This window comes from Dufourea novaeangliae, unplaced genomic scaffold, assembly GCF_001272555.1.
Source record: "Dufourea novaeangliae isolate 0120121106 unplaced genomic scaffold, ASM127255v1 scaffold8, whole genome shotgun sequence".
Classification (NCBI taxonomy): Eukaryota; Metazoa; Arthropoda; class Insecta; order Hymenoptera; family Halictidae; genus Dufourea; species Dufourea novaeangliae.
This window is the reverse complement of record NW_015373923.1, coordinates 4,469,418-4,484,994: the sequence shown is the minus strand read 5'-3', so window position 1 is coordinate 4,484,994 and position 15,577 is coordinate 4,469,418. Positions and strand designations below refer to the sequence as shown.

The window sequence follows — 15,577 nt, the reverse complement described above, 5'->3', positions numbered from 1 at the left end:
GAACAGAGACATAAGACTATTGAATAACACCAAAATAATTGCGGGAAATACGAAAATATAATTCAACCTGCATCTGCCACAGGGGATTTACTTAAGAATGAGCGTAGAAGTCATACAACAGATAGTATCTAAAAATTTTGTTTATCTTTCCCCATTACGAAAACAAGGAATGAGGATGAATAAGGGATAGAAATGGTGACAGTCAAGTCGAGACAGTTGTAAGACTGTTTAGTAGAATGAATTCAAATATAACATACTGATTAAGAGCCACATTATCCTCAACCACCCATTCAATTATTTTGGGAGGATTGGTGACGTTTTAGTTATTTCGAAATAGTTAAAAAGATAATAACAGGCAGAGCTCCAAAAAATAATCACGAACGGATTGAGCTTCCGGGTGTTGGTTCCTGCTGCCGTTAGATTTTATTACTAAACTTTTTTTCAACTGGTCTCTTTAACAATAATTTCAAAAGTTAAATAATTCTTAATCAATTATTTCATTCAAACTATTTCGTACATTCTTAAAAAAGTAAGTTACAAATACAATATAAGTACAATTCGATCGAATGCAATTATTAATTGCAATTAAAAATTGCTTATGTTGCTGATACTCAATTTAATCGGCTTTGACATAAAAAGACAAGGATTTCAGTATCTTTTGTCGTTTATAGTTGGAAAGAATCGAACATTATCCGATCAATTTCGGGAGGATACAGGTGAAACCAATTGGCTAATCATTGAGCCAATCAGATTTTACATAACTTGAGCAGTACCTACTCTCTTGAAATTCTTATTTTACAATTCCATAAGACAGGATCTTCTATCTCTTAAGGCTAATTTTCATTCATTCTCTCTCTCATTCTCATACACGTTTTATGGCTATACAAAATCAGAGTTGGACAATTTTTATTCGAATAATAATCAGTGGACCAAGGTGTCCAACCGAATTATTTCAATGAATAATTTTGATGTTGCAAATTGCATGCTTCAATCGAATAATAAATTTCAAACAAATCAATCGATAGTAATTAAATAAATATTTATACTTGTAATCATTTTACGTCAATATTGATAATTTTGCATTATATTTAATATCCTAAATGTTTTACTATAGAATTCTTTACCATAATTTGATAAATTTCATGTATAAATTTTTGGGCTATTCTTTACTTTAATGGTAGAACTAGTTCTCATATTTGAAATTCAGTTCTGAACTTTCTATAGCAAAGTTTATATATTAACACCAAATTAATTTTGTTGCACTTTAATCTTAATACAATTGTTTTGAAACAATCTTCCATACGCGGTGTTAGATTGCACGTTTATTCAAACGATACAGTAATCAAATAGATCTGTGGATAAATTTATAAATAAATAGAAAGTTATCGTGAGTAAAATTCATTCGAATAATTATTTATATATTGACGATATACACGACGGTAATAATAACAGTATAGTAAATACAGTGACAATAAGAATAATAGTGGTGATATTGATAAGAATAATAATTTATTCGAATACCGTCCAACTCTGTAGAAAGAGCGAAATTACAATATGTACGTTAGAAATGTGGCATTTAAGCATTTTTACATGTGCATTAAGAATACGAAAATGACAGTCTCTGCGGAAAAGCCAGGGATGCCAATCCTTGACACAAAAATTCTATTATAATACAAGTATCACGATTATTAACATACATCATTTTTAATAATAATAAAAAATAAGCGTTAATATTTAATTATTTGAATAAATAATTGTCAAATTATCAAGTACTTGTTAATATAAACAAGAACAACGTATGTATACCGTTTTAATTCATTTATAGAAATTAAAAATTGAATGTCTAGAAAAATTACATTAATACTATTTTTCTATAACAACAATTTCGTTTTATTTTTGTAAGAAAGTTTACTCATACGAGTTTTGATACTTTGATGTACTTTATCATGTTAGATTTCATAGTACATACGTAACGTATAAGAAATTTGAATAAGAAGTCAATTCATAGTTCGTTTTACTAACATACTCCTTGAGAAGCAAATTTCGACAAGGTCTTACAAATCTGTAGACATTAAGTGAAAAGGAATAAATCAAAATTTTGATAAATTCAAGTACCGAAATACAGATTCACGTCTCTAAATTGTGGAAAAAATGATGGTAGATAATCCATCGTATTCATATTTCTTCCTAAATGAACTTTAAAAGATCGATAAACATTGAAGTCCAAATATATTTGCTAATAAAGCATGTAATGGGTATTTTCAATTAAATATTGAATACCATTAAGTCTATAAATTGGTATATTTGTTTGAATTTTACAGTTTTTTGTGAAATTTTTACAGATATAATAAAAAAGATAATGATGAGTCTTTAAGAAGTTTAAATTCTTTGAAATTACAGAAAATTAATAAAAAAATTCTACCAGCAATGGATCTTCCGTAGAGACAGTTGGACACCCTGACGAGATAAAGGGTACTGTTTATATAAATAATAAAATGGTAGTCTTCCAAGTTAATCGATCAATCGACCAATCAATCAAGCAAGACAGCAACCAATCGACTAATCAATCAATCGACCAATCAATGAATTAATTACGTATTTACAGAGAATACAAGATACATCGCATCATCGAGGAGGAGACTAGCTGTCTCGAAGCTCACTCACCACTCATCGAGCACGATGATCGCATGAACTACGAAATTGAAGAGAATTGAACAGACGCCTAGCTGTCTCATGATCAACTCCACAGAATTTTCCTAAAACACATGAATTACAATTTTGTAAATTCTAATCTGTTTTAAACTTCTTCCTAGAGACAAATCGAATTATTGTTACATATTGTTCACATTTTGTGATTTTAATTTGAAAATTTGGTTTACCTAAATAATTTTAATATTTAAAACTGATTGACATTATAAGCTGATTTTATAGAAAAATTAATTATTAAAATATTCTGAAATATTTTTGGAGTAAGTAAATTACAAATTACTTACGTGGGTTTAGAGGCCTTCGCAGAGGAACTCTCAGTAGTCTTCTTCTTACTATTTCTGCACTTCCTTACATAAGCTTCTATTAGATGAGCGATTTTTTTCGGATTGATTTCTCCCGTCTTATTGTGGCATATCTAACAGAACAATTAAAATTAAAATTAAGACTTCAAGTAAATGAGCAAGGAATAAATATAAATACTAATATTATTTTAAGTACATACTTTCGGCACTGCTTTTCGCATGATATCTTTGTATTCTTCCTTCGTGACATGTTTCTTTGTATAATGTGGCTTCAGTACTAATTTCACCTCTTCCACCACTCGCTCTTGACGATTCAATTTCTTTAGGAACTAAAATATAATATTAATTAATTGCAAAGTGATTTCAATGCAGTTTTTATTACCAAAACTATTATCATGTATTTCTTAATCTTTCAACTGAAAGTAATTCTAGAAGATTTATAGTATTCCATTAACATTTAGAAACGTAAAAATGTTTAAATCAAGTCCAGAAGAGAACGGAAAGCATCAAACCTCAAATGAACATTATGTGTAAAATGTATCAGACATTTGAAACACTGTGTAACCGATGAAAATTTTCTGTAATGTACTAGAGTTGCCAATTTAAGAAAAACCAAACCTTATCCTTGACCTGCATCTCAACTGCGGAACTCGGTAGATCATCCAATATTTGAAGCTGATTCTCGTCCATGCGAACACCAACTTTCGGATTCGTGGGCTTCTTCTTCTTATCCTTGTCAGATTTTTTGCTTCTGGTCGGTTTACTGGCAGTCTTTGTGGCTGGTATAGTGCCGAACAGGGCGTCGAAGGTGTCCTTTTTGTCCGCGATTTTCGTCGTTTTTGAATTGTTGATCTTTGTAGGTTGTGAACCAACGGTCCCACCAGCGCCAGCTGGCCCAGCTCCGGGTGAGCTGTTGAAGTTTCCAGGACTGGGTGGATCGAAAATTCCATCGCTGAGCGTCGAACCCGGCGAGTAAGGTGACGACATATCCACAGTATCGGTGGCCTCTGCAGCGTCATTTCCATTTTGTCCGTTGTTCTTGGTCTGTCCGGACTTGGAACCTCTTGGTTTCCCTGAATTAGCAAAGACCGTTGGTGCCTGAGAACGATCCCCAGCACGTTGCTTCTGCTGATTACTCGGTGAAATACGATTCGACTGGAGCAGATTACGTTGACCGGTGTTCGAGTTCGAAGCGTTGAATACACTGCTTCTTTGTACCGCCGCGGCTACCGTGGCCAGTACAGGATTCATCACACTGAAAGGATTATTCTGATTCTGTACATTTTGTTGACTCTGCGGCCCTTCCAAACCTCCCGCCGAAACAGCAACATCCTTGTTGTTTTCGTTCTCCTTGGCATCGTCCCGTTGCGGAGACGCTCTTTTGATGGTAACCATAGAAATGATCTTCGGCTTCTCCAGTTGTTTCTCTTGACTCTGCCGTTCTTGCTGCTTCTGCATGGTCTCCTCCTCAAGGATATTACCGTCCACAGAATCATGCTTCCTCGGGGATCTTCTTCGTTCATCGCCGGAATTCGCTTCTTGGCTGGGGTCGGGCGTCGGCGATCTGGACTTTGTTGGATCGAATGGATCGTAAGCGTCTGGGCTGGTCGGAGGTGAGGTTGGCGGTTCTGGTGGTGTATTTGGGCCGATTTTTAATCGCAATTCTAATTCTTCTTGCGCCCTCATTTCTAACTCCTCTTCGACTCTTTCATCCATTTCTTCCTCTTCTTCTTCATCCAGAAGTGGGTTCAACATCGATGGTCGCAGGTTACTAGTCTGTTTGTTTATTGAAAATTTGATTTGAGGTTCCGGGGGAGTTTTCGGTCCCTGCGAAACGAATTGTTCTCGCTGCTGCGGTGAGTTCTGCGACGGTTGACACTGATCCGGTGTGATTTGTTGCTCCTGTTTATCGTCGTCGTCGCTCAGAACGATCACGTCTCTTGGAGACGGAGTTTGCTCCCTGAACGGCGATTGGTCTAAATCGATCACCGCGACTGGTTTCTTGGTCGCCGCAATCTCAGCGGCTTTTGACTTTTTCTTCTTGTCTTTCTTCGGTTTTGGCGATTTCGAACGCTTGTCTTTCAGTTTCTCTTTTTTCGAACGTTTCGGTGGCTCGGTTTGCAGAGGTTCCCTACGACGACATTTCAGGGGCGGAATCAGAGGAATCGTTTCGGGCAGTTCTGGTACCCCCGTTTGAATATTCTCATTGTCCTTGTTGAAGCACACACTAACCAAAATGTTATCGCCGCTGGCGAATACTTCCTTCGAGGGCGGCGGTGTCCTGTTTCTCTTTCCTTTCCTCTTTTTCTCGTCCCTTCCCTTCTTGCTCTCTTTCCTGCGTTCTTTCTTCTTCTTCTTAATAGCCTCCTTGTTTGTTAAAATTACCGTCAAATTTTTCGGCGGAACGTTTACGTTGTCCAACACCGGAGACCAGTCTCTGGATGTGATCTGTTCTTGTTGCACGTGTGGCGGTGTTTTTGATCTAGATCTGGACCAAGATGGCGTCCACTGACCGCTCCACGAGTCCCTTTCCTCTCTTTCACGTGGGAAATTCTGTTCAACTATTTTGTCCACTTGTTCCCAATTTCTGGAACAGGATCTTCCTCTGGATCTTGATCTACTTTGTGCCTTTCTTTTCAGAAGCTTCCTTTCTCTGGATTTCGACGACTTTCTGGGTGATTTCGACCGAGACCTCTTGCGGTTCTTCGATCGACTGCGGGATTTGTACTTCTTCTTGTCCTTACGTCTGTCACGAGATCTGGACAAGGATCGTCTGGATCGCGACAATGATCTTCTCTGTCTGGTTCTCGACAGAGATCTCCTGGACCTTGATACCGATCGCCTGGATCGTTTTCTCGACAGAGATCGTCGTTTTCGAGAGACAGACCTTGATCGTCTTCTTGATAGCGATCGTTTCCTGGACATTGATCTCCTTCTGGACGTTGATCTTCGTTTTGGTGACTTGCGTCTTCCCCTGGAGAGGGATCGTCTCCTGGAAAGAGATTTCGAGTAAGATCTACGATCTCTAGACCAAGACCGTTGAATTCTATTTCTGGATCTGCTTCTGGATCGCATTTTTGAATACGATCTAGAACGCTTCGAACTGAGACTTCTGGATCGACTTCTTTGTCTTGATTTCTCTCTAATGTCCCTTCCATATTCGTCTTTTCTGGGCCTCGACGGTCTCTCCGCAACAATTTTTCTAACATCATATCTCGGCAATTCTTTCCTTTTCTCCTTCTTCTTAACCATCTCCTTCTTTTTCTTCGGTTTTTCTTTATCCTTCGACTTCGATCGCTTTTCTTTGTCCCTGTACGATCTCTCCTTTGTGCTCTTCGAAAGCTTTTTCCATGCCACTTGATTCTCCGAGGCGATATTCTCCTTGTTCTTCTCCGTCTCTTTGCTTTTCTCTTTCTTCTCCTTCTTCTTGCGTTTCTTCTCCTCCTCTCTATCCTTCTCGAGCTTCTCACTTTCCTTGGCAGTTTTTTCTTCGATAATCTCCCCATCCTCCATCTCCTTCTCTTTTCGTAAAGTTAATAAAGTCAGCTCGTCCTCGAAATTCATTGCCTCGTCCGTTTCGGAAATCGCTTCGGTGCCCAACACGTTGTAATCCACCGGTGTCCTGCAACTTTCAAAGTCATCGGGCTTGTCTTTTGTCGGCGTGATCGGCTCCAGGCCACTTTCAATCGGGGGCAAATGTTCGGACGAAGATTTCAATTCTTTCAACGGAAGTTCATCTTTGCACGGAGTGTAAGCTCCATCGGATTCCCAGTCTCTGTTTTCCACGACAGTTTCCTCAACTGTACTTTCCTTATCCGGTTTCTCTTTCTCAATAGGAAATCTTTCTTTTTTATTTTCATCATCTTCGTCGTCCTCTTCCTCGTCTTCTTCATCTTCTTCTTCTTCCTCCTCATCTTCATCCTCCTCCTCAGCACCAATACGACGACGTTGTCCTTTTTCATCTTTCTCATTTTCTATATCCTCAGGATCCTTGACTTTTGCTTCGATACAGTCTTCCTCGACGTTCGAGATCGATGTTCCTTCGCTGACATCCGCATTTGAAGTTTTAGGAAACGATACAGGAGGAGAATGACAGCTTTCCTCCGACGCCAGTTCCGAGGGACACTCGTTGCTCAACTCATTTTCCGCCTTTTTAGAGAACAACTGAGTGGCCTCTGTGGGTACATCTACATTAGACTCTATTTCCGTTATATCAGTTACAGAAATCTCTGCCGATTCCCTTTCTGTTGGCTCTTCGTCTGTATTCTTCTCTTGGGGATCTGAAATGTCCATACGTATCACAGGTTCAAATGGGATCTCTTCCTCTTGTTTATCTTCCTCTACTTCCATGTCTTCGAATTTGTGCTTTGCAATTTTCTTCCTTTCCTCTGCACGGTCGATGGAGGTGGTTTCTTCTTCCTTTGGCTGCTGCGACATTTTTACAAAGGACATTATGCAACGATTAAAATCATGGTACGTTACATATAATCGAATCAATTAAAGTAACTACTTACCTCACTCTCAATCTTCTTTTCCTCTTCAATTTCTTTCTCTTCCTCCTCCTGTAGCCCCAACAATCTGTTATTAATCTTCAGTTTAGTCCCGATTTTGAATGTAATCTTCCCCCTGCTGTCGTTAGAGATTTTCTTCGGAGGAATTTTGCTCAAAGCCTGCCGTTCTTTCCTTAACGCTTCGACATAGGGGTCCGAAGGCTCCGGGATATCGGCAAGGTCACAAGCTTGAACGTCACCAACGATTACGTCATCGTCGTCCGGAATCGAAGGTGGAAGAGGAGGTGGTTCAAGGGGTCCTATCTGTTGCGATAATTGTTGCTCGGTGTGTCGAGCCAAATCGATGGTTTGAGAAGAATAAATTGAGAAATTGGGACAGTCTGCTTGAGAGTCCTCCTCATCTTCGTCGTCATACGCGCACAAATGCATCGACGTGTTCTGAGGTTCGGACGTTTGTGCAAGACTTTCTACCGTCTTTTCTTCCTTCTTCTCCTCCTCCTCTTCGTTCCGTTTTCCTTCACTATCGCTGTCGCTATCCACGGAAAAGGGATCGTACTTATCATTTTTCGGAGTGTCTTCTTTATGACTGTCATCGATAACTAATTCCTGATCGCTATCTTTGTCGCTTCTAGAATTTTCGTCGAAATCTAAAAGACCCGAAGGCGGTTCTGGGGGCGGTAACAACGCCACCGAGCCATTTTGCTGATCTTGAAGTTCCCCGTCAGACTTCGTTTCGATGTCACAATAAATGTCGCAATCCTCCTCCTGTCGAACCGAAACACTCTCAATATCTTGCGGTTGCTGTTCCACAGACGGATTTCCGCTGGTGTCTTCTGGTAAATTAGCTGGCATATTATTCAGAGGCCTTTCGACAGGCGGCTGCGGTGATCTAGGACGATTGAATCGTTCAGGAAAGGAATGGTGTTCGAAACCTTCGGTGAAATTGAACGGAGGTCTTCCAGGTGGCATGAAACGGAATCTGTGAATTTATTATAATGTGCACAGAACCTGATACATATAATTACAAGAAATAAATATAAAAATATATTTAAAATTATAAGTGAATACCTTTCGTTTCGAAAGTGCTGAGGATTTCGATTCCTAAATGGGGGAGTTCCTCCGAACATAGGAGGACCACAGTGTTCGAAATTTGGATTATAAAACGCTGGCGGTCCGAAATCCCGTCCGAAATTACTACCGCTCCCACCGTAACTATGTCTTCCACTTCCAGGTAGAGAGTCTCTTCCGTAATTCTGACCACCATGACTGTGTCTTGTATTCTCCCTGTAACCACCCCTAAAATTGCCTCTATTTCCTCCTCCACATGGATTATTATACATCGGGGCCTGTGTAATCAATTCTGCATTAATTCCAGTTGCTTCCTGCGGTGCATCGACCGTGGGAGTTCTATTTTCCACGACTGAAGATACTGTCTTTTCCGTTTTAGTTGGCGTTTTTTCCTCGATTTTTTCCTTTTTCAGACCATCCGAGCTTTCCTTCTTTTCGACTAACAAGAGACCGTCAGCCTTTAAGATCACATTATTATTTGTTGAATGCCATAATTCCTGATTGCTTATTATGTTGCTCAGAAGGTCAGTCTGGAATTGCTGAGGACTGGCCATGTTTTTAATACGAAGCTGTCTTCGAGAAGGCATTACAGAACGTCTGTGAATGGTTATGGTGGGACCGTTACTTGTTTGGTAATCCTCGGTGTCAGAGCTGGAAAAAGATTTCCCAAAATTTTGTATGGATTATCCGTTAATGAATTTCTATTAAATACAAAATGAAGTATCGTACTTACCCCGAGGGACTATAATTCAAACCAAGGCCATCTCCAAGAAGACTAAGCCTCGTGATTCCGGCATTGTATCGCGAACTGTTTAACGCGGATCTTTCTGGCAACACTGTACGACTTCTAACGGTAGGTACTAAAACTGGAACACCTTTGACTGGTTTACAAATACCCAAAGAAACTGCAAGCCTCTTTTTGGTACTAGCCAAAACGCTGGATACAGTTCTTGCTTGACGTCTGACCCTTCTCCTCTATAAAACAAAGTATTTTTATTTCGTCTCATTAGAAATAATATTTGAAATTATTCATTATACTTTTGTATTTTAAATTCATATGATTATGCGAACTAAATATGATCATGAATTACTTTACATTACCTTCCTCCGTTTTGTTTTCTTTTTCCGTATACCAATCGCAGCCACCTTTACATACGTCACAATTTCCTCTTCCTCCCCATCTTCATTACGTTCTGTAATTCTAACTTCCTTCAATATCGTGCCCCTGCTGGAAACATTTTTTGACCTACCCGACGATTTCCTCGACTTATTCCTACTTCCACTCTTTCTCGAACTACTCCCAGATTTTTTGCTACTGCTTTTGCGATTGCTCTTCGAGGCGGTTCCCGCTTTTCTAGAATTACCCTTCGATTTACTAGTATCAGAACGGTTCGGTTTATTTCCATCGCTGAATCTTCGTTTAGGGTTCGTGGAAACACTTTCGTCGCTAGACTCGCTCGAGCTGCTTCGAAATCGTCGAGTGTTCCGTGACTTTCTAGAACTCATATCAGAACAATTTCGATCTCCAGACCCCAAAGAATTAGAAGCAATGCTTGGGGAACGACTTCGACTGTTATCTCCGTACGATTCCAAACCAGAAGAGGTGGTGGGTTGATTTGGATCGAACGATAGTCGACGGGTTGGTTGTGGATTGTCATAAACTCTATTTCTTCTGTCAAACAATTATGTTAAATGTTTTTATATTGTCTATTGAATGTATACAAAGAAACGAAATTTTATCGTACAAAATTTAATAAAACTCGTCATATAAAACACAGCTTTATTTTATTCATCGTTTCGGTACCTGCGAATTGTAGCTCTAACACGCTCTGTATGTCTAGTACGAGGTACAATTCTTGGCTGTGCATCTTGAGGCATGCCAGCACGTGTTCGGCCATAAGAAACGCCAAGCCTGCGAGCCTCTTCCATTAAATCTGAGATCTCGTCCAAATCAATTTCCACCTTGAAAAATGGATATAAATTACGAATGTAGAGGATAGGATGGTGCAAAGTTTAATACTGACAATTATTCAGCATTCCAAATTAGTTACATGTTTTTAACAACATAAGGAGCATTTAGATAGTCATAAAAAAGAAAACAAAAAATGAGGAACCCTTACAGCTTCAGCATCGTTTTGACTATTCTGTGAACATTCTGGACAGAACCACTCTTCCATGGGTACTTCATTCATTGGAGGAGTCAAACACTCCAGATGATATCCACAGTCACAACCATCGCAGAGAAGCATACGATCTTCTCTATCGCTTTGGTGGCACATCTCGCAAAACGTAGGATCTTCCAGAGGCTCATCTTCTATACGAGCCGTCACTTCTACTGGAACTTGTCTTGTAATCTATAACAAAAATAAAATTCCGTTTATTTGTGTTCATCCGTATTATCAACGAACACTAATTATGAGGTGTATATATATACCTGTCCACCAAGTTCATCCCTAACATGGATTGTTGTGAATGTTTGACGATCTACTGGACAAGTGTTTACATTTTTACTCCATTCGAGTAGACATTCTAAACAGAAGCAATGTTCACAGGAAGAGGGAGTGCCTAGTTGTTGCATTCTAAATGGCAGTAAGCATATAGGACACTTTTCTACTTGGTCGTCACTGGTGTCTGTATCTGTGTCCGATACAATTTTCGGAGGTTTCTTGGATCTTGACCTCCCTAGAACTTTCCGTTTGACGAGACATTTCTTTTCCGATTCCGATGAGCTGCTCCAATCTGACTGCCATTCGCAAGTTTCGCTACTCTCCTCTAAAGAATAAGTTTGGTATTATTTGATGTTATTAAAGATACAGTCGTAAGTTTATTTTACAAAGGTTTACAAACTAACCAAACTGATTGAAATTGTTTGAAGCTGAGCTGCTGCCTCCATAACTTGTGTCATCTTCAGCAATGACTCTCTGAAAGTATGAAACAGATGAATACAATGATAAATATTTGATATATAACATGATAAATATATCATTTCATAATTAGTCCATTATATAGCTTACATGACTTTGTCTACGTATACTGGGTCTATGAACAACAGAATCTTCATCACTAGATTCACCTTCACTAATAACTACCTGAAAATACAAAATTACACTTCCCATAGTATAATCAATATTTTAATATACATAGTGTAATATATCAATATTTAATTATATTGTACAATCGACAGATTAATATGAACATAAATTCAAATTCTTATACATACATAAGTTTTTTTCTTTCTATGAGATTGCACAATGGATTCATCACTATCTTCACTATCAGGTATGACAAGTTTCTTCCGCTTGCCGGATTTGGGAATCTGATCGTTGTCACTAGACATTTTAACTTCACTGCAAAATCATACCCGCCTTGTCACATGTCCTATGTGTAATTAAACAAATGAAGAATTGTTAATAAAATCATTTCATTAGATTTAATTCATTAATATTTACATTATAATCAAATTCGCGCAAATTCAAGTATTATTATCAACAACTAAATTCGACAAAGAAATTCAAATTGTGCTCTAACAAATTATATGCAATATAATTGCAATAAAATATACTGAATAAAAAGTAAACTGGAATGAAAATTAATATAATAACATTACAATAATCTGAAATGAAATAAATATGTAGCATACTAATAAATTTAGTTAAAAGTCAACATTGCAATTAAACTGCATTAAATTTAGAAAATTATGTTACATTAAAGTTCAACTTAAATCATTACATGTTAAAATAATTTCTAAATCACCAGCTCGATTCACAATTTAGTCGATATAATGGTACAAAAACTCACAAAACTTGATTTAATTACATACTCAAAACTCATTGAAATATTTTGTGAGTCACTGTATATAACCACATTAACACATCACTAATGTTTTCCCCGAAAAATATCTTAAAATCGAAAATTTTCTCATCCCGCGAGAATTACGAAGTTTTTGTCGAAATAATCGTTCCTCTAGGATTGTCCGGGAAACACTTACGAAAAATGTTCAATGTATAGGATGAAATTACACAGAGAGAAAAGGACGAGGATGGAGCAGTGTCGAGGGTGAACCTAGAAAACGTCAATTTACCTTCGAAATTCCGAAGATTCCGATTTACCACTGTACCAAGGGGATTCGATATCGATCGTACATTATCAACGATTCAATTAATGACTGATTCGATGTTGATTTCGATGGAGATGCACAAATGTTGACAGAGGATACACTTAGATTTGAGAAACTGCCGACATTTTGGCTGCCGACGCCGTTCGCGACGTTGCGCTATTTTCTCGCTTCTTGACCGATGTTCCGCAATAGTAAAAATTCTTGGGTCGATTACATGAAATAAATACTAGTTCCTTTCGGAAGAAATTTGTATGCCCGTAATATTGCCTTTAAACATTTATGACGCGTATAAAGTGGACGTTTCATAAATATGTATTTGGATTCAGCAGTGAGCATCCGCCGGAAGTTCCATAGAAACAGTGAGTTTAACTTCAGTTTTTCTGAAAATTATATTTTTTCTTGGAGCTTCTTTTGCTTATATCGCACGGGGTCATTTTCTTTATACTACTATTTATTATATCTAATATAATGTATGCAATTTTTCTTGTAATATCAGCAACTATCATAAGACTTGCTAAATGGAATAAGGATAACTTGTATGCATAATTTTATTTGATAGTTTCTTCGAAACATGTTTTACGCTAGTCAAAATTGATTCAACTTTATTACAGTTTAATTTGTTAAGAATTACATTATTTTTCTTTGTCGGTAATGCTTAGCAATTTAATTTTAATTTTCCCGCGTTCATTTTGAATTAATACACGACTCTACTTGTTGAGTAGACTGAAAGAGCGCTGCTGTCTCTTGTTGAAGAAAAGTACGTAAAGATGGGTCGTATGCATGCACCAGGGTAAAGTAAATTAAATATTTGTAAAATTTACCATTTGCGTATCTTTTTGAGCACTTTATTTCAATGTTCTTTTTATTTTTTCCTATTATGGCAATATAAATTTATTAATTTCGTGTATAGAAAGGCTGACGAAGTGGCGTTTTGTTAGTGACCATGTGTTCTTTACTCAAATTATAATAATTAGGTTTTATACGCAAGACTCGGTGTGTTTTGATATTTGTAAATGATATTTTATCTGTTTTAAATTTCAAAATTTCGAATATTTGTCTGTTTTGAAAGACGTGACTCGATTGCTACTCTTTCCTTTACATAACCCCAATGTTCTCCATTTGTCTCCTTCATTTTCACACGTCTAGTATTTCAAAAACTGAACGACTAATTTCTTTTATTCGTCGTTTTACTTCATTATTATACTTACACAGTTACCTATTAAGTCGTTATCCATATTTGCCAGTAATCAAATTCTAGTGTTAAAATTAGTATTTCTTTAGGGATTATTTAAAGAATTAGTATAACATATAATACACATAATGTAAACTAATACTAAGATTTATAATGACAAAAACCTATGTTACAGAAAGGGTATATCCCAGTCAGCGTTGCCATATAGACGCAGTGTTCCAACATGGTTGAAGTTGACGCCAGAAGATTGTAAAGAACTGATTTTTAAACTAGCAAAGAAGGGTCACACACCATCTCAAATTGGTAAAAACTTTTTTATATTTAATTCGTTTCAAAATATTAGAAATAACAGCAGTAAATATTATGAACATAATTAATATTAACTAATAAAATGTATCTATTGTAGCAGATTCTAATTTTGATTAAGCAAACTAATTAAGATTCAGTACTTTATTGTTGTCTCTTATCAAAGTTTGCAATATTAAAATGGTGATGTTTGAGGTGACTGTGACTTTACGTCTTGTCTTAATAGGTAGTCACCAACACTTGTTTTATCCCTGAAATATTTAGATTTGTACTTACAAGCATATTTCGAAACAAACAGTGATCGATTATCGATTAATGAACATTCACAGGTGTAGTTCTTCGAGATTCACATGGAGTGGCTCAGGTGCGTTTCCGGACAGGAAACAAAGTTTTAAGGATTGTCAAGAGCATGGGACTTGCACCGGATCTACCAGAGGATCTTTACTACCTGATCAAAAAGGCAGTGGCTATCAGAAAGCATTTGGAAAGAAACCGCAAAGACAAGGACAGCAAATTCAGATTGATTCTTGTTGAGTCCAGAATCCACCGACTAGCACGATACTACAAGTCGAAGGGTACCCTCCCGGCAAATTGGAAGTATGAGAGCTCTACCGCCAGTGCTCTTGTCGCTTAATTCTTGTATTTCCTAATAAAACAAAATTTTAAACATACGTTCTCCTGTGTTTTACAGAACCCGTACTTTAGTTACCATATAAACGCAATAGTGTAAAACAGAATACGTTCGAAGCTAACGATATCACAACTTGTGATTTACAAGCTAGAAAAACTTATAGGCCCGTAAATAGATGCTCCTATTATGGATTGGATACACCTGAGAATCTCAAGTCCAGAACCGTCTTGAGGTCCTGTTCAGAATCGTAGATTACAACTGTATTAAATGAAAGATATATAATTTAATATCTTTGGTACAAAACACAGAAACTTATGAATCGACGAGGTTCGACCACATACCAATCCCGTTTTGTTCATGTAAAACCATCGTTCGAACCTGTCGCTCCTCGCTGTCCCAATTTTGACGTCACGGAGGGCCCGGAGGTGTCCACGAGGAGCCGATCACCACGCATGCGCGGCCTTCGTCCTCGACTTCTCCCGAGGACGGCGCATGCGTTCACCAAGATGGCGGATCGGTTCTCGCTCTCCAGTGGGCAAGGCTCTTTCGAGGCAGCGCCATATTAAAAAAACTCGTGAAATATTTCGTCGGTTTTTCGGCTGGTTGAACGGTGTCGTTTCGCGTTAAAAAACATCACCCCGCTCTGGTACTGTCCATTGTTTCCCGTGTTTACGCAGCCGATGTGAATTGACCGCGCGTGAACACCCACGGTCCTCGGAAAGTGAATTATGGGTAACGGAG

The 15,577-nt window shown here is 37.9% G+C and overlaps 2 protein-coding genes across 4 annotated transcripts; one reads left to right on the top strand and one right to left on the bottom strand.

The window, feature by feature from the left end:
- Positions 1 to 2,686: 2,686 nt before the first annotated feature.
- Positions 2,687 to 12,817, bottom strand: LOC107195004 (serine/arginine repetitive matrix protein 2). Of its 3 annotated transcripts, none has more exons than XM_015584740.1 (15): positions 12,672 to 12,817; positions 11,811 to 11,968; positions 11,605 to 11,679; positions 11,442 to 11,511; positions 11,025 to 11,362; positions 10,711 to 10,944; positions 10,395 to 10,552; positions 9,692 to 10,262; positions 9,324 to 9,565; positions 8,591 to 9,241; positions 7,526 to 8,501; positions 3,630 to 7,439; positions 3,212 to 3,340; positions 2,994 to 3,124; positions 2,687 to 2,756 (listed from the first exon to the last, which is right to left on the bottom strand). In XM_015584740.1, the coding sequence occupies exons 2-15, from the start codon at positions 11,925 to 11,927 to the stop codon at positions 2,738 to 2,740; spliced, it is 7,521 nt and encodes a 2,506-aa protein (XP_015440226.1). In that variant the 5' UTR covers positions 11,928 to 11,968; positions 12,672 to 12,817; the 3' UTR covers positions 2,687 to 2,737. The 3 variants fall into 3 exon arrangements, with proteins under 3 accessions (XP_015440226.1, XP_015440229.1, XP_015440228.1); XM_015584743.1 differs by having other exon boundaries at positions 3,642 to 7,439; XM_015584742.1 differs by having other exon boundaries at positions 3,630 to 7,436.
- Positions 12,818 to 13,436: 619 nt separating this feature from the next.
- LOC107194661 (40S ribosomal protein S13) lies at positions 13,437 to 14,876 on the top strand. The gene is made up of 3 exons (XM_015584312.1): positions 13,437 to 13,497; positions 14,075 to 14,202; positions 14,535 to 14,876. The coding sequence occupies exons 1-3, from the start codon at positions 13,475 to 13,477 to the stop codon at positions 14,837 to 14,839; spliced, it is 456 nt and encodes a 151-aa protein (XP_015439798.1). The 5' UTR covers positions 13,437 to 13,474; the 3' UTR covers positions 14,840 to 14,876.
- The last annotated feature ends 701 nt before the right edge of the window (positions 14,877 to 15,577 follow it).

Coding starts and splice junctions, on each gene's coding strand:
- LOC107195004 (XM_015584740.1), bottom strand. CDS start 11,927: ATGTCTAGTGACAACGATCAGATTCCCAAATCCGGCAAGCGGAAGAAA. Junction 11,512..11,604: donor GTATACGTAGACAAAGTCAT/GTAAGCTATATA, acceptor TCATACTTTCAG/AGAGTCATTGCTGAAGATGA. Junction 10,553..10,710: donor GTCAAAACGATGCTGAAGCT/GTAAGGGTTCCT, acceptor CCATTTTTCAAG/GTGGAAATTGATTTGGACGA.
- LOC107194661 (XM_015584312.1), top strand. CDS start 13,475: ATGGGTCGTATGCATGCACCAGG. Junction 13,498..14,074: donor GGTCGTATGCATGCACCAGG/GTAAAGTAAATT, acceptor CCTATGTTACAG/AAAGGGTATATCCCAGTCAG. Junction 14,203..14,534: donor TCACACACCATCTCAAATTG/GTAAAAACTTTT, acceptor GAACATTCACAG/GTGTAGTTCTTCGAGATTCA.